The following is a 21,610-nucleotide window of genomic DNA, read 5'->3' as shown; positions in this document are numbered from 1 at the left end:
ATATGTGAATACAGTTCTCCATGTCATTGCCACAAATGGGGCCAAAAGCTCATTTATAATGTACTGAGGCAAAGTGGAATGGAACTGTTCTGTGTTCAGACGAATCGAAATGTTTATTTCTTTTTGGAAACCATGGACACCACGTTCTCTGTGCCTGTGGAATGGGCAGCTTGAACAATTAGAAAATCTCCAACGTTATTTACAGGTTTCAGAGCAACAAATGCTTCCATCAAGAAAATGTCTATTTCAGGGACGGTCTTGTGTATATATAAGCAAGACAATGCTAACTGCATACTGCATCCATTACAATAGCATGAGTTTGTAGTAGAAGAGTCTGGGTGCTGAATTATCCTGTCTGCAGTCTAGACCTTTCATCATCTGAAAATATTTGGTTCAAAATGAAATTGTAAAATACAAAAATTAAAGCCGGAACTGTTGAGCAGCTGGAATCCTGTATCAGACACATATGGAATGCTTCAAAGTGGCAAACATGTTCCTTTTAACAACTTTTTTTGAGACGTGTTGCAGTCATCAAATTAAAAACTGAAAAAAAGAGAAATGCTATTTTCTTAAAATGGTATAAATATCAATTTAAATCATAAGGTATGTTTTCTATGTTTAATTGTGAATAGAATATGCATTTATAAAGGGTCCCTGGTGGTCTAGTGGTTAGGATGCGGCACTCTCACCGCTGCAGCCCGGGTTCGATCCCCGGTTAGGGAACCAACCCCAGCCACTTTCAGTGCCGGTCCCAAGCCCAGATAAATTGGGGAGGGTTACGTTAGGAAGGGCATCCAACGTTAAAAAATATGTGCCAAATCAAACATGCGGCGGATCCGCTGTGGTGCCCCCTAACAGGAGAAGCCGAAAGAAAGTTTTTAGAATATGCATTTATAAAACTGATCATTGCATTCTGATTTTATTTACATTTTACTTTTCTTCAGAGCATCAGTGACCATTCCAACCAGGGACCAGGAACCAGGAAAGGGGCTTTGTTTATTTTTACCTGAATGATGTTGGGATTTTATAGCAGGTGGAAAATAATTTCATTCCTGCGTCTGTAAAGTATTCGATAATGATGATGATGATGATGATGATGATGATCATCTTACCCTTTTCTTTCCTCAGTCTGTGATCTTGGTTTTTTGACATGTTTCTGTTTCTTACATGGTGGAACCCACTCCTACACACACACACACACACACACACACACACACACACACACACACACACATACACGTTACATGCCTTATATTCAAGCCTCCAGTCACAGGTATATATGAATGGGGTTATTTTAATATGTTGTATAAGTAACACACACACACACACACACACACACACACACACACACACACACACACACACACACACACACACACACACACATACACGTTACATGCCTTATATTCAAGCCTCCAGTCACAGGTATATATGAATGGGGTTATTTTAATATGTTGTATAAGTACCACACACACACACACACACACACACACACACACACACACACACACACACACACACACACTCATACACATACCTGCAGTGTGGGCCAGTGTGTGTTCATTCCTGGACCGTAGTTGTTTTTCCACCACTGTAAATCATCCTGCTCATTGATGGACATGAGAGTGTGTAACAGATCACTGTACACAGCCTTCACACTGAAACACACACAAACACAAAGATAGCGTGTGTGTGTGTGTGTGTGTGTGTGTGTGTGTGTGTGTGTATGTGTGTGTGTTTGTGTGTGTGTCCTGCTTTATACACAAACTCTCATTACCTCGGAATGTGATTGTTCAGGAGCTGATGATTAGGTTTTTATAATCGAAGTACTACATTTACCAATCACAGGTTTTCATGCACACACACACACACACACACACACACACACACACACACACACACACACACACACACACACACACACACACACACACACTCTCCATTCAGTGAGCTGCTGAGCGTAATGTTTCTCCAATTGAGCTCGGTCTTTAAAACAGTCTACAATGACATCACACACCTCGAATGAGTCCTGAGTTCTGTTAACTGTACGGGCATAGTTACCCGGCTGCAACACGCACGCACGCACGCACACACACACACACACACACACACACACACACACACACACACATACACACTGTTTTAAGTTACCTGTGATTGTTAGTGATGTCCAAGTGTGTGTGTATGGACAACAGAGTGTTCTTCAGAAAGCTGATCCTCTTCCTCTCCTGCTCCTGTGATTGGTCAAACACTGACTCCATTTCCTCCATGTAGCGTGGAGTATAACCAATTACATCATCCAGAACCTTCACGTAGTGTTCACGTGCCTGTATCAACAAACATCATCATCATTGCTGAGACAAATGTAAATACAAACAGAACATACTGACTTGTACATTTTGTAAACCCATATTTTATTCACAGTAGAACATGGAAAACATTTACAATTTAAAGGGAAAAAATAAGGTCATTTTGAATTTGATGGTTGGTACACGTCTCAAAGTCGGATATTGGATGGCCATGATCTTCGGGCCCTCAGGGGCCACTGCATTTAAAACAGTTATGATTCTGTAATAGAAATCACTGCATGAGATCATTAACACCTCCAGAAATCAATGTGTGTGGACACGGTTCTTCAGGTCATCCACAAATGCAGGTTAAATTTCTATCATGTAAAGAAGAAGGTATGCGTGAACATGATCCAGAAACACCTCCATCCTCTGTGGGCCAAAACTCATTTGAAATGTACTGAGGCAAAGTGGAGAACTCTTCTGTGGTCAGATGAATTAGAATTTTCATTAATTTTTTTTTATAAAAAAAAAGACAATTCTAACTGCTTACTGTATCCATTAGAACAGCACGACTTCGCTGTGGCTTAGCTTCACAATGTGATTGGTGACTGCACTGTTTGCAGACAAAAACCAGTGCAGACACAAACCAGTGCAGACAGACAACACAGTGTGGGACAAATACACAAAACACACAATAGCACTGAGCAGTAAACTTGCTGTATGATATGATTAAACAGAAATGTAGAAGAGAGAACTATAAACAAGTGTGTGTTTGTAAACATAAACACAATGCAGTGCAGAAACAGCATGGAACAGTATCATATCATTACATATTAATATAATATAGTGGTGGAATGGATTGAGATGAGTATTGAGTGTGTGTTAAGATCAGGTTGTACATAGAGAGACTCTAATGATCTTCTCAGCTGTTCTCACTATCCTCTGTAGGGTCTTGCAATCCGAGACGTTGCAGTTCCAAAACCAGGCAGTGATGCAGCTGCTCAAGATGCTCTCAATGGTCCCTCTGTAGAATGTGGTCAGGATGGGGGGAGGGAGATGGGCTTTCCTCAGCCTTCTCAGGAAGTAGAGACGCTGCTGGGCTCTCGGTGATGGATCTGGTGTTGAGTGACCAGGCGAGGTTATCTGCCAAGTGAACACCAAGGAATTTGGTGCTCTTCAAGATCTCAATGGAGGATCCATGGATGAAATGCACACCTTTCCTCTGTCTTCTCAGAAAGTAGAGAAACTGCTTTACTTTTGGTGATCGAGCTGGTGCTGAGTGACCAGGTGTTCTCCAAGGAATTTTGTGCTCTTTATCTCCACGGAGGATCCATTGATGATCAGTGGAGAATGGCTGCTCTGTGCTCCCCTGAAGTCCACAATCATCTCTTTAGTTATTTCAATGTTCATAGACCGGTTGTTGCTCTACACCAGGCTGTTAACTGTTGCACCTCCTCTCTGTATGCTGACTCGTTGTTCTTGCTGATGAGACTCACCACGGTGGTGTCATCGGTGAACATGATGACGTGATTTGAGCTGTGCATTGCTACACAGTCGTCAGTCAGCAGAGTGAACAGCAGTGGACTGAGCACACACCCCCGAGGGCCCCAGTGCTCAGTGTGGTGGTGCTGAAGATGCTCTTCCTGATCCACACTGACTAAGGTCTCCCAGTCAGGCAGTCCAGGATCCAGTACCATAGGGAGGAGTTCAGGCCCAGTAGGTTTAACTTCTCATTTAGGAGCTGAGGGACGATTGTGTTAAATGCTGAGCTGAAGTCTATGAACAGCATTTGTACGTATGTGTCCTTTTTGTCCAGGTGGGTGAGGGCCAGATCGAGGGTCATGGTGATGACATCGTCTGTGAAACGGTTTGGACGATATTCAAACTGCATGGGGTCCAGTGAGGGTGGAAGATGGATCTTGATGCGTCTCATGATGAGCCTTTCGAAGCACTTCATCATGATGGGTGTGAGTGCGACGGAATGATAGTCATTGTGGCAGGTGTCTGTAGACTTCTTCGGCATGCAAACGATGGTTGTTGTTTTGAGGCACATAGGCACAATGGCACTGCTCAGAGAGATATTAAACATGTCGGGGAAGACATCCTTTAGCTGTTCTGCACACTTCCTGAGCACTCTGCCAGAAACTTTGTCTGGTCCAGCAGACTTCCGTGTAAATAACCCACAGTTATTTGAGTAGTTTAAATATGCTCTATATTCTCTACATGCACTATACTGAACATAAGTTTAAGTTTTCTAAATATTACTTATGTGTTTATTCTGTTTTGAAAATTTAATATTGGCAATTAAAGTTATTAAGCCTATAGAGACTTTTATTTTGAAATGACGGCTAGACGGACGGCCGCAAGGATCGCGCATACACGAAAATCGGGCACATGTGGAGATTGCTCATGCTCGGAGAGAAGAAGCAACACGGTTACGGAGTTAAAACGTTTAAATATAAGGTTAAAGCAGCAAAAAAGTAATTTAGAGTAGTCATATTTGCCTGATTAGTGTTGCATACGGTTGATATTGGTTTATTTCAAGTGTATTTGTCAGTCAAGTGTATTTGTGCACTTTTAGGTAGTTATGCAACCAGGCTGCTACAGTAAGAGCTTTATCTCATTGATTCTATATGCTGATGTAAATGATGACTAGCCAAGGATCAGAGCCATGTATTCCAGTGAAGAAAATGGAAGCAGTTAAGATGCAACCTTCTCAAAGTAAAGATGTAGATGATGAGATAGAAGATCATTCAGAGGGAGAAGGAAATGAAATACGCCGTTCTGTTCGCAAACGTATTCCAACAGAAAAAATGCTTGCATATCAGCTGGAGAAGTCCCAAAAGGCAGAAGGCAGGCTTATCCACACATATGAGCAGTGGAAGGCTGAGGCTCGAAAGGCAAGGGAGCAGATGAAAACAGACATCTCTGAGCATGAATTAGCAATGCTTGTAGATACAATGGAAAGTAAAAGAGACAATGTAATGCATGCATATATAAAGGTCCGCAGTGATGTCACTCCTTCCACAGATATGAGAAGACGGATTGATGCTTGCGATGCGGTGACAAAGGACATTGTAAAGATTGCTTATGAGAGGATCTCAGGTGTTGATGGAGACTTTGACAGTGAAGCAGTGAAGGGGCGTCTACGTGAACTGCTTGTCCGAGATTATGCTCGCTCTGTTTATGGCTCTACAGTTTCACGCATCAGTTCCAAACCAAGTATACCTGTAAGTCAATCTTCATGGAACTCTGCACTAAGAGCTAAACAAATTGAAGCAGCGGCAGAGCTTGCAGCTAAGGAAGCAGAATACGCTGCTATGATAGAGGAAAAGGAACAAAGGAAAAGAATACAACTTCTAGAAGAGAAGCAAAGGCAAGAACTTAATGCTGAAGAAAGTGAGTTGCAAAACTTACAAGCAGTAAGGGAGGTAAGGGCAGCTAGAGCAAGACTAGAGGTTTATGACAGAGAGGAAACTATTAATTCTGTTAATCAGAACAGTGAACTACAGCAACCTGTAAGCATTTCTATGCCAGAGCCTGCACGCGCAACCTCAGTTAACCCAATCCTGGATAAGAAGGCATTATCACCACCTACCAATGCTGATGTATCTTACCTAGCACAGGCTGTCCAAGATAGCATGATCTTGAACAGACTTCCTATGCCGGAGCCATACCTCTGAAGCTAATAAGGAGAGACACGACCCTAAGCTTGGTAAGAATAAAGCCAATGTCTTCCATACAAAGATGGTTACACAGCATGAGAATCCAAGGTTGTCTAGTAAGGTCATTAAACCCTGTCTATTCTGTCAAGGTAAAGAGCATCAAATTCATGATTGTTCTAAATTCTCTGTAAGATCTCTTGAAGAGCAAAGGCAGTTCATTAAGGACAATAAGCTGTGCTACGGATGTCTGAAGCCCAATCATAGTGCCAGAGAGTGTCGCTACAGACATGCTACAGGCATGTGATACATGCAGAAGACGACATCCTACATGCCTGCACGATGACAACTTTGTTACGAAGTCGAAGTCTTCTCCTAGTCATGCCTCAGAAAATGCACCTTCTTGAGAGAGTTGTAACAACGTCTTTGAGTGTAGAATCTGGTTGCACATCCACCATCACCTCAATGATAGTACCTGTGTGGTTGTCTTCACAAAGAGACCCGGTCTCTGAGAAACTGGTCTATGCTCTTCTAGACACACAAAGTGACTCGGTCTTCATTGACGAGGCAGTAAGTCAAACTCTAAAGGTAGACTCATGTCCAGTTACTCTTAGGCTCACTACTATGGTTGGAAGAGATTCATTAACATCAAGTGAAAGGGTGTCTGGTCTCATAGTCAGAGGCTTTAATTCTACAATCGTTCTAGACCTTCCTCCTGCATACACAAGGCAATGTAACCCTGTGGACCGTGCGCACATCCCGACCAATGAGACTGCCAGACACTGGAAACATTTTACTGCTCTCACAGATAAAATTCCCCCACTTTAAGATTGTGAGGTTGGACTCTTAATAGGATATAACTGTTCCAGAGCTCTAGCACCCAGAGAAGTGACAATTGAAGCAGACAACGAGCCATATGCTGTTCGCACGGATCTTAGATGGAGCATTGTGGGCCCTTCGTTGAAGAATCATGAGTCAATAAGTGGTGTTAACATATGTCACAGAGTATCTATCAAGGAAATTCCTTCTGTTACACCAGCAGACCTTATTAAATTACTAGAGTCAGATTTTAAGGACACTAATGAAAACACAAAGGCAGTGTCTCAAGAGGACATTGTGTTCTTGAACAGACTAGAAGAAAACGTCAAAATGAACAAAGACAATCATTTAGAAATGCCCCTTCCTTTCAGGCAGAGACCCTTCCTTCCAGATAACAAACCCCTTGCAGTGGTAAGACTTCAACATCCCAAGAGAAGATTAGAGAAGGATAAAGAGTATAAGGAACATTATGTGAAGTTCATGGAGGAGATCATAGAAAATGGAGACGCTGAAGGAGACCTGGATGAAGGAAGGGAGGGAGAAAAATGGTACATCCCCCATCACGGGGTGTATCACTCAAAGAAGCCCGGGAAAATTCGCATAGTCTTCGACTGTTCTGCCAGATACCAGGGAGCCAGCCTAAATGACCATTTGCTCACAGGCCCTGACCTGATGAATAGCCTGGTTGGAATTCTTTTAAGGTTCAGACATCATCCAGTTGCTTTGATGTGTGATATCGAAAGAATGTTTCACCAGTTCCATGTCAACAAGGCAGATCGAGACTACTTACGATTCCTTTGGTGGAGAAATGGAGATGTCAACTTACCACCTCAAACCTTTCGAATGAGAGTACATCTTTTTGGTGCCTCGTCGTCCCCTTGGTGTGCCAACTTTGGATTAAAGCATCTTGCAAAAGAGGGTGAGCATTCACACTCCCTAGGCTCACAATTCATTATGCGAGATTTTTACATGGATGATGGAGTTTCCAGTGTTGAAAATGCAGAGAAAGGAATTCAGTTGGCACAGGAAGCACGTCATCTTTGTAGTCTGGGAGGTTTGAGGCTGCATAAGTTTGTCTCTAACAATAAGGCAGTTTTAGAGAGCATACCATCCTCTGAACATGCAATAGATGTTAGGACTGTTGATCTTTCCCTTTCCAATGAGCCTTTGGAAAGAGCTTTAGGCCTTTACTGGCATCTGGATGATGACAACTTCATATTTCGTGTTAACTTAAAGGACCAACCAGCAACCCGAAGAGGTATACTGTCAACTGTGGCCTCCTTGTTCGATCCCTTAGGGTTTCTTGCGCCTATTGTACTGAAGGGAAAGGCTATTCTTCAAGAAACCTGCAGAAATGGCATGGGTTGGGACGATCCTTTACCTAACGTGTTGCGGCCCAGGTGGGAGCACTGGAAGACAGATCTCACTAACTTGGTGAAGGTCAAGGTTCCTCGTTGTGTTATGCCTGCTGGATTTGGAAAAATCACAAGAAAAGAGATTCATAACTTTTCGGACGCCAGTATGAATGGGTATGGCCAGTGCTCATACCTCCGAATCGAAAACGAACAAGCTGATGTCCATTGTACTTTGCTCATGGCTAAATCTAGGGTAGGTCCATTAAAAGTCACAACAATTCCTCGGTTAGAGTTGACTGCGGCGGTTGTGTCAGTTGCAGTAAATGATGTGCTGAAAGAAGAAATGAATCTTACTGATGCAGAGGTATATTTCTGGACTGACTCCCAAGTGGTACTGGGTTACATCAATAACGAAGCTCGTCGCTTTTACACATTTGTCGCAAATCGAGTTCAGAGAATTCATCACAGTTCCGCTCCTCAACAGTGGCGGTATATTCCCTCGGATGAGAATCCAGCCGATTATGCATCACGAGGCCTAAGTATTGATGATCTTGTCACTTCCTGCTGGTTCACTGGACCCAACATCTTATGGCTAAGATGGCTATACCTCCTCCTGTGGATGTTAACCCTCAACTTCAAATTGGAGATCCAGAGGTCAAAAAGGCTACATCACTAAATACCTATACAGTAGGGGACACCTGTTTATCTAACCGACTCACAAGGTTATCTTCATGGTCCAAAGTCATCCAAGCAGTGGCACGCCTACTTCGTAGAGTGAGAAAGGACAAGTCAAGTGATCACAGTACAGTAGCGGAGCGTGAGGATGCTAAGCGCACTGTTATCAAAGACTTGCAGAGTCAGACATATCCAGAGGAGATAGCATTGTTGAGCAAGGGCAAGACACTACCTCGCAGTAACAGGCTACACTATCTTGATGCCTTTGTAAATCATGATGAATTGCTTAAGGTGGGAGGAAGACTCAGCAATGCTTCTGTTTCACACTTTGTCAAACATCCGGTGATCCTTCCAAAGGAACATTACCTAACAAAACTCCTAATTGCTGATTGTCATGAGAAAACTGGACATCAAGGTAAAGGCTTAACTATCAATGAGATCAGATCAAGAGGATTCTGGATTCCAGGAGTAAACAGGACTGTAGCCTCTTTTGTGCAATACTGTATAAAATGTCGTAAACACCGCAGACCCACAGAACATCAAAGAATGGCAGATCTGCCCTCAGAGCGCATAGATCCATCCCCGCCATTCACGTACTGTGGAATGGACTGTTTCGGCCCGTTCTTCACAAAACAAGGTCGTAGATCATGCAAGAGGTACGGACTTCTTTTCACCTGTTTCTGTTGCAGAGCCATCCACATTGAGATGCTGGATGATATGTCCACGGACTCCTTTATCAATAGTCTGAGATGTTTCATCGCCATCAGAGGAGTGGTTCGTCAGATAAAGTGTGACCAAGGAAGTAACTTTATTGGAGCCAAGAACAAGTTTGCAAAGGCTTTAAGGGAGATTGACAACAACCGTCTGGTGGCATTTTTGGCAGAAAGGCAGTGTGACTTTGTCTTTAACGCACCTCATGCAAGTCACACCGGAGGAGTTTGGGAGAGACAGATTAGGACCGTAAGAAGCGTCCTTCATTCCACTCTGTCCTTATCTTCTGGAAGACTGGATGATTGCTGTCTACGGACCTTCTTCTACGAAGCTATGGCAATTGTAAATAGCCGACCGCTGACAATAGACAATCTTAATGATCCTAAAAGTTCTGAACCCCTAACCCCAAACCATCTGCTTACTTTGAAATCTGCCCAAGCTTTACCACCCCCTGGCAAATTTATCAGAGAAGACCTGTATGCTCGCAAGAAATGGCGCCATATCCAGTACTTAGCGGAACAGTTCTGGAGCCGTTGTAGAAAGGAGTACTTGTCTAAAATTGCAACCAGACACTGGCTAACTCCCAAGAGGAACATGCAAGTTGGAAATATAGTGTTGGAGAAAGCAGAAGACTTGCCTAGAAATGAGTGGCGTATGGCAGAAGTTATTGAGACTGTGGTTAACAAGGATAATCTAGTGAGAAGAGTAAAAATACGCTTTGGAGACAGAAGGCTGGGAAAGGATGGAAAACGTCTGAGCAAACCATCAGTAGTCGAGCGCCCAGTGCAGAAGTTGGTCCTGCTGCTAGAGGCAGCTTAAACAACTTCATGTATCCTTTAAGCCAAGCAGTTCATAATAGATGATTAGTTCTTGTTTTACTTTCATCTAGGCTAAGTAATGGTTGATTCATTTTGAAAATCATTCGTGATTCAAGTTTGAGATTATAGTCACTTGTGATTTTGCTGGGAGTTTAAATAACCCACAGTTATTTGAGTAGTTTAAATATGCTCTATATTCTCTACATGCACTATACTGAACATAAGTTTAAGTTTTCTAAATATTACTTTGTTATATTTATGTTATATACTAATATTACAGAATGTGTTTATTCTGTTTTGAAAATTTAATATTGGCAATTAAAGTTATTAAGCCTATAGAGACTTTTATTTTGAAATGACGGCTAGACGGACGTCCGCAAGGATCGCGCATACACGAAAATCGGGCACGTGTGGAGATTGCTCATGCTCGGAGAGAAGAAGCAACACGGTTACGGAGTTAAAACGTTTAAATATATGGTTAAAGCAGCAAAAAAGTAATTTAGAGTAGTCATATTTGCCTGATTAGTGTAGCATACGGTTGATATTGGTTTATTTTTGGTTATTTTTTGGCCTTTTATTTTAGTACCTGGTTGAAGGAGGCACAAAGGTCAGTCAAGTGTATTTGTGCACTTTTAGGTAGTTAATATAGTTTATGTGCTAGCTTATAAGTGTTTGCTTGTTATACAAGTAATTTTATCTTGTCTATATTGGATGTTATCTTTAAAATGTGATAGTTTTGCTGTTAAATAGTGTATTATTTCATTTCATTTTGCATGTATCTAAATTATTTGTGAATGTTTGTTCTAGCTCTTACGGTGTTGTTGTGGACTCAAAAGAAAACGGAATTGTGGATGCAAATAAGGTGTTTTGAAATCTAATACAGGGCATTATAAGGAAAATAAAAAAGTAAAAAGAGTCAAACGCCAACATCAGTGCAAGAGTCAACTTTATTTCAACCGGGCTGCTACATTCCGTGGGTTAACTCTGCATAGAGTTTTCCTCACTTCAGCTGTGGATAGACAGAGCACCTGGTCAGTGGGAGGAGGGATGGTCTTCCTCGCCTCCACATTGTTCTGCACCTCAAACCAGGCGTAGAAGTCGTTGAGCGCATCTGGAAGGGAGACGACACAGTCACAAGCAGGTGATGTTGTCCTGTAGTTAGTGATCGCCTAGATGCCCTGCCACATGCGCCGGGTGTCTCGGCTGTCCTGGAAGTGTCTGTGGATTCTCTTGACGTGTTGGTGCTTCGCCTCTCTGATAGCACGGACAGTTTGGCCCTTGCTGTTCTCAAGGCCGTTTTGTCCCCTGCTCTGAAGAAGGAGTCTCTATGTTTTAGCAGCACAAGCACTTTTGCAGTCATCCACGGCTTTTTGTTTGAGCGTGTAGTGATGGTCTTGTAGATGGTCACATCATCAACACATTTGCTGATGTAGCTGGTCACTGATGTGAACTCCTCTAAGTTGATTGCCATTGCCATTTGTCACCATTGGTTGCAGCCTTCCTAAACATGTCCCAGTCAGTGCACTCAAAACACTCCTGGAGAGCAGAGGTACCTCCTGCTGGCCAGGTTTTCACCTCTTTCAGAACCGGTGATGTGGTCTGAGTAGCCAAGATTTGTGTCGGGGCTCCACATGATACACATCAGGGATGTTTGTGTAAACATGATCCAGCATGTTCGCGCCTCTCTTTGCAAAGTCCACATGCTGATGGAGTTTAGGGAGCACAGTCCAGAGATTCACATGGTTAAAATGTTTGGCGATAATAAACAATCTGTTGGGGTGAAAATTCTGCAGGTCGCTAATAGCCCCATAGACCTCACACAGTGCCTCCATAGCATTAGCGCTGGGGGGAAATGTACACTCTGAAAATAAAAGCACTGGTGAATTCCTGTGGTAAATAAAATAGCCTGCATCTTACAGTCCCGGTTATTGTTAGCCTTTAGCCTGGCACGGACACCGTCCACTTGCCGCACTTCCCCTTCCTTCAGCAGTGCTTCCGATGTCCCCTCTCCTGGCCACCGGCATTAGGGGACACTGAGGACTGTGGACCTAGTCTTTATAGCCGAGGTCGAAGCAAGACGAGGTCGCAAAAGTTATTAAGTACATCCTCATGCAAATTGGTTGTTGCATGATTTATGTAACGTAAAAGCATCTGGCGTTGTATACATGAACACAGCTGTCTCCGGTGTCCATGTACTGCATCCTAAAGCCGTGCTGCCATCTTGAATCACAACATTCCTCTTCCAAAACATCAGCAGCTTGTCTCCTCAGTTCCCCAAAATTTTAACATCGTTGTTAAAAGAAGACTTGATGCTACACAGTGGTAAACATGGAAGTGTCCCAACTTTTTTGAGACAAGTCAAGTCAACTAGGCTTTATTGTCAATTCAACCGTATACAGTGCAGTACACAGTCAAACAAAACAATGTTTCCCCAGGAAAAAGATGCTACAGCAAACAACATCAAATAACAAAAGGGAACACAAGGAACACAGAAGTACACATAACTCTAAACTAATAACACAACATGCACATGTGCAAAAAATGGGAAAAGAAAAGAAAAGAAAAAAGACGAGACATCATGAGACAAGGAAAACCAGTCACACAGTAGTGCTGCCCAGTAAGTAGGTTGTGCATAAAAAACTATGTGTTGCTTCCATCAAATTTAAAATGTTTCAACATTTGATACATTTTCTATGTTCTACTATGAATAAAATATGGATTTAAGATTTCACAAATCATTGAATACTGTTTTATTTACATTTTACACAGTGTTCTAACTGTTTTAGAATTGGGGTTTCTGTGTGTGTGTGTGTGTGTGTGTGTGTGTGTGTGTGTGTGTGTGTGTGTGTGTGTGTGTGTGTGTGTGTGTGTGTGCATATATCTCACCTGGTCTCGGTGCGCTCCTGCAGTCATTTTGGCCAGTTGGATTTTGTTGAGTGTGTGTTTTTTTTGGTTGATGTTGTTTTTGGCTTTAATTTCTTTATTCAACACACTCTGCTCCTTCTGACACGATTTATGATAGGCCTGTCTCGCTTTCTCCAACTACACACACACACACACACACACACACACACACACACACACACACACACACACACACACACACACACACACACACCAGCACATTAGCATTTCATGCACTTCCAGATATTTTCCCTAATAGAACATGAACATTTTAAAGTTGTGTCCTAAATCCCACTGCTTGTTGTTCTAGTTCACTCCTATGATTTATTTATCATTTTTGGGGTGTACTCTTTCTAGGAGTATGTTATAATTACTAAACAATTTAGAGAACACATTAAACTCATTCATTAAGGTTTTCTAATTAAGGACAGATGAGAGCTGTTTCAATTGTACTTTTACAGCATTTAGCAGACACCCTAATCCTCATCCAGAGGATCAATGCTAGATTTATTTCTCACACATTACAGGAGATTCCAATGTCCTACAGCATCCTAAAAACACACTGAACACACACATCTAGTCTTTGAGGCGGGGTCACAGTGCATCTGATGTTCTTACCTTCTTGAGTTTTTTGATCCAGGGTTTCTGTGCACGTGCAAACTCTCGCTTCAGCTTATGTGACTCTCGAAACCCACAAAACATTTTCCTCTGAAATGCATCCTTCTTCCAGGAACGAATGTGCTGTCCATCCTCTGAAACAAGGGCGTGAGAGATAGATGTGTGCAGAATGGAGAGACGCTCAGCAGAGGAGAAAAAACATTGCCATGCCCTCAGGAGAGAACCATACATCGGTCCTGAAAGAAAAACAACGATAGATAGATAGATAGATAGATAGATAGATAGATAGATAGATAGATAGATAGATAGATAGATAGATAGATAGATAGATAGATAGAATAATGTGTACATTAAAAAATAAAAAAAACGGAAATATCACATCCGTAAGCATTCAAACCCTTTACAATAACCCTTGAAAATGATCTCTAATTTCTCTGGATCATTACTGAGATGTTTCTACTCACTGATTCTCTCCTTTATCTTACATTTTCACATTTACATCACAGAAACATTGGAATTCTGGCACAATACTGGTTATAAACATGTTTCCCATGACAAACATGTAAGAAATATTGCACATGCCTTTTATTAGTGTTAGAGCAACAACAGGCCTATGAACATTGAAATAACTAAAGAGATGATTGTGGACTTCAGGGGAGCACAGAGCAGCCATTCTCCACTGATCATCAATGGATCCTCCGTGGAGATCAAGAGCACAAAATTCCTTGGAGAACACCTGGTCACTCAGCACCAGCTTGATCACCAAAAGTAAAGCAGTTTCTCTACTTTCTGAGAAGACAGAGGAAAGGTGTGCATTTCATCCATGGATCCTCCATTGAGATCGTGAAACAAAAATAGTGGAAATATCCAGATAAACTGTGCTACTCTAACTCCAGATTACATGCTGCTACATTCTGGATGTTTCAGGCAGGGAAACATCAATGCCTAAAGTAACTGCTGAATCTACAGCATACAGAAATTCAATAACCAGCACAGCTTTTAAATGCTGAAGGTCTCTCTCAGCCATGGAGATCGTGTCAGATGTGTGAAGATTCTACACTATGGATAATAAAGATACTGAAATTACTGAGCAACTCAAGAACTTTGAAGGATTTGGATTATAATTAATATCAACAGTCTGCTACAATGTGTTTAGGACCACAGTTTTCATTAACAGTTGGGCATGTAAACATCATCACTGAGCAGTTTATAACCTCAACACTGATGGAACTGTAATGATGGACATTCAGTGTTGAGAAGAAGGTTCCCTTTAAAGTCTCTCCCCTTAAAAGCTGCTTTGGGAGAATGTCCCTGTAAAAACTGAACTGATTTAAATCGACGTGAATTAAATAGAATTGAAATTTAGACACAACTCAGCAGCTAGATGGATGGTTTCAGAAATCAACCAACATTCCAACCATCTTGGCAGTGTTGTGATGAGCACACCATTCTAGTTTCATCATTGTGATGAGATGGCATCTGGGAACTGGTTTTTAATAAAGTTCTCTGTTGTGTTGCTGCTCCACATGAACAGAATAGCAAAGCCTAAGCCTATGGACTACTGAGAAACCAGGTACCTGATTTAAGGCTGCAGGTGCTTTGACCACCTCAGGACTGAAATCAAGTCTTCATTATCAAAACATTCTATAATCCTTGGCCCTGGTCTCTTGTGAAAAATTTGTCTCCTCACAGTGGGGGTCTCTACACGATTCTGTGAGCTGCTCCACCTCCTCTCTGAATCATTAGTTATGCTGATTAGACCCACAACTCTAGTGTCATCAGAAGCCTGATAAGATGAGTGTACTCTGCAGCACAGTCATGAGTCAGTAGTGTGAACAGCAGTAAACTGAGCACACAGCTCAGGATATCATTGGAGTTGAAAATTAGCATTTGCTATAAACTTTTTATGTAGCATTTCAGTGACAAGCTTGCTTTGACACTATGTATGTTGCATTGTCCCTGTCAAATAAATAAAATGAAATGAAATGAAATCATCAACGTTAAGTGTGGTGGTGTTGGAGGTGGAGTTGCTGATCCTTGCTGACTTAGGTCTACAATATTAAAGGTCCAGAATCCAGTTGCATAGGGAGATGATTAGAGCCATAATTGTACTAAACGCTTAAGTCCATGAAGTGCATTATCCCACAAAGTTAGCAAAAGAGGAAATGGATGGCAGGAGATATGGTGTCTGTCTGTTGGGATAGTCTGCTTACTGAATAGAGTCCAGTGTGATAAAGGAACCCTTATGTGTTTCATAGCTGCTCAAAGCACTTTATTACCACTCAGTGCTTTCACTTGGTGCTACTTGGAGTCCCTGCTTATCTTTAAGCGACGGTTGAAGACCTACCTCCTTATGAAATGTTTAAATTAGCACTTACCAAGTTTGTAAAAATCAAGAGTTATAGTTTACTTTATGTTAAGATTTTTTAATTAGCGTACCAGTGTATATTTATTTATTGCTAGAGACTCAAAGCACTTTTGTATGTCGCTCTGGACACGGACATCTGCTAAATGCCGTAAATATAAATTTACTCAGATGAGGATAGGCTGACTCTTAAGTTTGGTTCCTCTAAAGGTTTCTGCCTTATACCATCTCTGGGAGTTTTTCCCTTTCCTTCCTTTTTCCTTTACCACAGTCGCCACCGGCTTGATCATTAGGAATATACTTATAAGGAACAATTTTTTTATTCTTTATTACCTCACTATCTGTGTAAAGCTGCTTTGTGACAATGTCCATGTACCTAAAGTCCTCCACCTTCTCCACCTCTTCACCCTGCAATCGCACCCCTCCACTGCCCTCCCTCTCATTCACACACATGTACTCTGTCTTACTTCTACTGACTTTAATTCCCTTTCTCTCCAGCATGTACCTCCATCTCTCCAGGCTCTTCTCCACCTGCAACCTACTCTCACCACAAATCACAATATAGTCCACAAACATCATAGTCCAGGGAGACTTCTGTCTGACCACATCCATCAACCTGTCCATCACCACTGCAAACAAAAAAGGGCACAGAGCCGATCGTTGATCCTGTTTTAAAATGTATAAACTCTTCCATTAGCACTGGTACATCCTTCAAACTGCAGTTATCAACACTCTAATTAAGAAACCTGACCTTCACCCTGTCGTCAGCTGTCCAACTACAGTCCAATATCAAACCTCCTCTTTATCTCCAAGATTCTTGAAAAGGTTGTAGCACAGCAGTTCTGCTCACACCTACTGAGGAATAACATTTAGGAATTGTATCAGTCAGGATTTCGGGCTCATTTTAGCACAGAGACGGTGCTAGTTAAGGTGATAAATTGCCTGCTATTGGCCTCTGATCAGGGTTTTGCAGGCTATTTGTTGGTACCTCAAATAATGAAGACTAACCCTAACCCAAGGGGCAGATGTTTCTCTTATAATGACTGTGTTACTGTCACGGATACACCAGACGTCAAAAAACGGGAGCAAAACAAGGTATCCTTTATTGTTATCTTTAACAGAATAAACACAGAAAAATAAGAAACGGGTATGCAGAAAATAATAGACTTAGCTGTAGCGTGTTTCACAAGAAGCATAGCAAGGAGCATAAGAAACTCAGGATCGCAGGAGCAGTAGTCCAGATGATCTAAGATAGCTATACGGTAGATCGGATGGCAAGTGAAGGGGAAGATGGTCTTTTTAAAGGGGACGGGTTCATGGGAAACAGGTGCGGGTCAGTAATAGGAGGGGAAAGGCTAAACGAGAGTGTGGAGCGTTGGAGGAAGGCGTGACTGGTGGTTCTCTTACAGTACCCCTCCCCTCCAGGGGCGCCTGCTGATGCCCTAACCTGGCCCCGGGGACGCCCGTGACCTCTGGGTGTGGGGTGGTCAGGGTGATTGAAATGAAACTCCTCCAGGAGTGCCAGTCCAGGATAGCTCCTATGGTCCATACACCTTCCAATTGACGAGGTATTCCAGCATGGAACCCCGACGTTGAGAGTCCAGAATCTCACAGACAGAGTAAACAAAGGGTTGCTCTAGCACCTCAGGGGGTGGCAGATCGTTGGTAGCTCCAAGGTTCTCTGTGGCAGAGGGAGAAAAGGGATTTGGGAGCAACACATGATAAGTAGGGTGGATGTGGTACCCGGGAGGGAGGTCGAGCCAATAATACACATCATTCATAAGCCACAGTATCGTGAATGGCCCGATGTAATGAGGACTGAGCTTCCTGCAGGGCAGTTGGGTGGGCAGATCTTGGGTTGACAACCACAGCTTGTCTCCTGGTTGGTAGGGAGGTGCTTCTGAATCCGAGGATCTGTGAACCTTTTTGTGGTCCTAAGGGCTCTTTGGATCTATATGTGTGCCGACTCCCAGACCCTCTCGCTCTTTCGGAACCAGTGATATGTTGGAAGGTTCCTTTGTCCAGGCGAACAGTGGAGGTTGGAAGCCGAGTACCCCCTAAGATAGGTTCAAGTCAGTGGTTTCTTGGCATAGGGAGTTCTGTGCATGCTCGGCCCACAGGAGGAACCTGTTCCAACTATTCTGATAACGGGTGGCAGTAGGATCGGAGGTAGCATCCAAGCTCCTGTATCTTCTGCTCTGTTTGGCCGTTAGTCTGTGGATGATAACCAGAGGACAAGTTAACAGTAACACTGAGTAGCTTAAGGAATGCCTTCTACATGTGGGTAGTGAACTGAGGACCCCAGTCAAACACTATTTCTCTAGGGAGGCCAAATTTAGGAAACATGTTGGAAAAGTAACTCAGCGGTTTCTAGAGCTGTAGGCAGACCTCGGAGACCAATCTGCAGGCTTTGGAGAAGAAATCTACAGCTACCAGGTGTTGCCATTTGAGTTTGTCAGTTTAGAGACAAAATCAATTCTAAGTGGGACCAAGGTCGTTGTGGGACCGGTAGGGGAACCAGTTTTCCCACTGGTAAGTGGCGGGTGTTTTTGAAATAGCACAGACAGAGCAGTCTTGAATGTACCTTGCAAAGTCTCTGACTATACTGGGCCACATATAGCAAGATCGGAGCATAAGGAGGGTCTGCCACCTACCCGGGTGGCCTGAGCCTGGAGCCTCGTGGACTGACCTTAACAGGGGCTGACGGCAGGTCCTTGGGACAAATTTCCTTCCCTCAGGGCATTTTTGTGGGGCAAGTTCCACACGGGTTGCCTTTTGGATTTCTTCATCTAAATTCATAATAGGTTCTGGGTCCATGGGGTCATGGGGTCATCGGGGGCATAGTTTCTTGACATGGCATCTGCTTTACCATTCTTGGAGCCTGGACGATAGTTGATACTGTTGTAAAATGGGTGAAAAATAAAACCCATCTGGCCTGACAGGGATTAAGGCATTTTGCTTTCCGAAGGTATTGGAGGTTCTTGTGATCGGTGATCACTGTAAACTGATGCGTCGCCCCCTCCAACCAGTGCCGCCACTCTTCTAATGCCAGTTTGAGATCCAGAAGTTCTCAATTACCGCAGGGTTGCAGATGTGGGGGGTTACCCGTATGTTGGAATATTGCATTCCCTTCGCCTGTGGAGGAGGTGTCCACCTCCACAATGAATGGGAAATGGGGATCCAGGTGTCATAGGAGAGGGGCGGTACTGAACCTTTGTTTGAACTTTATGAAGGCCTCCTCAGGCTCCTGCTTCCAGACAACGGTTTTGGCCTTACCCTTCAGGAGTAAGATGAGCAGGGCAGTGGCCAAACTGAAATTACGAATGAACATCCGATAGAAATTCGAGAATCCCAGAAAAAAGAAGAAGCTGGAAGCCACTGGAGAAAAGAATGGTGTGATGAAGCCCTGTTTTAAGGCTTCTTGAATATAGGTCTCCATAGCCGCACACTCTGGGATGGACAGTGGGTAGAATCGACCCTTTGGCAGCTTGGCCAAAGGGTCTCTCTCACAGGCCAGCTGGAGGCGCTCTAGACATCCTTGGGAGATGAATTTTCACAAGAAGCCCATATCTACAAGGGCTGAAATCAGAAGTGAAAATGTGGGGCTGATGATTTTGACAGGTAATTTTGATAAGTGGATGATCTCAAAGGTGAGGTTTACGGTACTCACCGACCGATGTAGGGGTCGGGCAGGGCACTGGCGGATAAAGTGACCGGGATCACCACAATATAGGCATGCCCCTGCCGCTAGGCGGTGCTCTCTCTCTCTTCTCTATAGTCGCTGTGTACCGATCTGCATTGGTTCTGGTTCTGGGATAGAAGGGACGGTGGGGCGGAGTGATGGTTCAGCCTCACGGGATTGACAGGCGCCTAGCCGTTGGGAGATGCACATAGCTCGCTGGATGAATGCCTCTAGTCATATATTGCCAGAGCCATGACAGTTACCTTCTGGTTCTCCCTTTTAGTTATGCTGCCATAGCGAGTCTTGCTGGAATCCCAACTGCACAGTGTCCTTAAATTTCATACAACAAATAAGAACACATAATAATCCATATCCTTCTCTCTCTCTCTCTCTCTCTCTCTCTCTCTCTCTCTCTCTCTCTCTCGGTTAAGTTTAACATGCTCCTGAGGTTCCAGTGATCCATTTAATTCATTTTCATTTGTATAGCGCTTTTAACAATGAACATTGTCTCTTTATAAGTGTAAGCTTGTCCCTGATGAACAAGCCAGTGGCGACTGTGGCAAGGAAAAACTCCCCAAGATGGCACAAGGAAGAAACCTTGAGAGGAACCAGATTTAAGAGGGAACCTCATCCTCATCTGGGTTGCACCGAATGTCCAATTATAGCAGATATATGATTTGGCGGGGTACAGTGATGGTGATCAGAAGAGAAATGTAGTCCTGAGTTCCAGTGATCACTGTTCCTGCCCCTCTTCCCTTCGCGGATCTTTCCACTTTGTCCAGGCCTGCCTCTGGATAGTTTCCCTCAGCACCTGATTGAGAAGCTGAGCCTACTGGGCCTGAACACCTCCCTCTGTAACTGGATCCTGAACTTCCTGACTGCGAGACCTCAGTCAGTCCGGATCGGAAACAGCATCTCCAGCATCACCACACTGAGCACGGGGGACCTCAGGGCTGTGTGCTTAGCCCACTGCTGTTCACTCTGCTGACTTACGACTGTGTAGCAATGCACAGCTCAAAACAAATCATCAAGTTCTCCAATGATACGACAGTGGTGGGTCTAATCAGCAAGAACAATGAGTCAGCATACAGAGAGGAGGTGCAAAGGTTAACAGCCTGGTGTGGAGCAAATAACCTGTCTCTGAACGTTGACAAAGCTAAAGAGATAGTTGTTGACTTCAGGAGAACACAGAGCGACCGTTCTCCACTGATCATCGATGGATCCTCAGTGGAGATCATCAAGAGCACCAAATTCCTTGGTGTTTACTTGACGTATAACCTCACCTGGTCACTCAACACCAGCTCCATCAACAAAATAGCCCAGCAGCTTCTCTACTTCCTGAGAAGGCTAAGGAAAACTCATCTCACTCCCCCCATTCTGACTATGTTCTACAGAGGGACCATTGAGAGCATCTTGAGCATCTTGAGAAGATCATCAGAGTCTCTCTCCTTTATCATGGACATTTACACCACACACTGCATCCACAAAGCCAACAGCACAGCACGACCCCACAATTCTCAGCATTGTGGACGACCCCACAGACCCCTCACACACTCACACTCCTCACAGTCATGCCTCACACACTCGTCACACACACTTTTCACTCTCCTGCCATCAGGGAAGCAGTTCTGAACATTCGGGCCATCACATCCAGCCTCCCTCAAGCCATCAGGCTTCTCAACCCAGAACTGAACTGAACTCACACACACA

The 21,610-nt window shown here is 43.4% G+C and overlaps 3 protein-coding genes and 1 long non-coding RNA gene across 5 annotated transcripts in view; 2 read left to right on the top strand and 2 right to left on the bottom strand.

The window, feature by feature from the left end:
- Positions 1 to 21,610, top strand: part of LOC310729622 (uncharacterized protein) — a 441,633-nt gene that overhangs the window by 280,240 nt on the left and 139,783 nt on the right. The window lies entirely within an intron of this gene.
- The window catches only part of LOC310730900, a 198,086-nt gene that overhangs the window by 79,266 nt on the left and 97,210 nt on the right, over positions 1 to 21,610 (top strand). The window lies entirely within an intron of this gene.
- LOC310729556 (protein kinase C and casein kinase II substrate protein 3) overlaps positions 1 to 21,610 on the bottom strand; it is a 32,898-nt gene that overhangs the window by 6,235 nt on the left and 5,053 nt on the right. For both annotated transcript variants that reach the window (XM_083547869.1, XM_083547870.1), the window contains exons 3-7: positions 13,854 to 14,089; positions 13,218 to 13,373; positions 2,152 to 2,327; positions 1,538 to 1,658; positions 1,113 to 1,183 (exon numbers count right to left, since the gene is read on the bottom strand). In XM_083547869.1, coding sequence (XP_083403995.1) covers positions 1,113 to 1,183; positions 1,538 to 1,658; positions 2,152 to 2,327; positions 13,218 to 13,373; positions 13,854 to 14,089 — 760 coding nt within the window. The remainder of the gene's footprint in view (positions 1 to 1,112; positions 1,184 to 1,537; positions 1,659 to 2,151; positions 2,328 to 13,217; positions 13,374 to 13,853; positions 14,090 to 21,610) is intronic.
- Positions 3,248 to 11,474, bottom strand: LOC310730631 (uncharacterized protein). The gene is made up of 2 exons (XM_083549664.1): positions 11,300 to 11,474; positions 3,248 to 4,455 (listed from the first exon to the last, which is right to left on the bottom strand). The coding sequence occupies exon 2, from the start codon at positions 4,378 to 4,380 to the stop codon at positions 3,949 to 3,951; it is 432 nt and encodes a 143-aa protein (XP_083405790.1). The 5' UTR covers positions 4,381 to 4,455; positions 11,300 to 11,474; the 3' UTR covers positions 3,248 to 3,948.

Source organism: Silurus aristotelis, assembly GCF_946808225.1.
Source record: "Silurus aristotelis genome assembly, chromosome: 1".
Taxonomy (NCBI): domain Eukaryota; kingdom Metazoa; phylum Chordata; class Actinopteri; order Siluriformes; family Siluridae; genus Silurus; species Silurus aristotelis.
The sequence above is the reverse complement of the archived record's forward strand: the minus strand, read 5'-3'. Positions and strand labels throughout refer to the sequence as shown.

Excerpts from the sequence above, each read along its gene's own strand:
- LOC310730631 (XM_083549664.1), bottom strand. The coding sequence starts at position 4,380 with ATGTTTAATATCTCTCTGAGCAGTGCCATTGTGCCTATGTGCCTCAAA.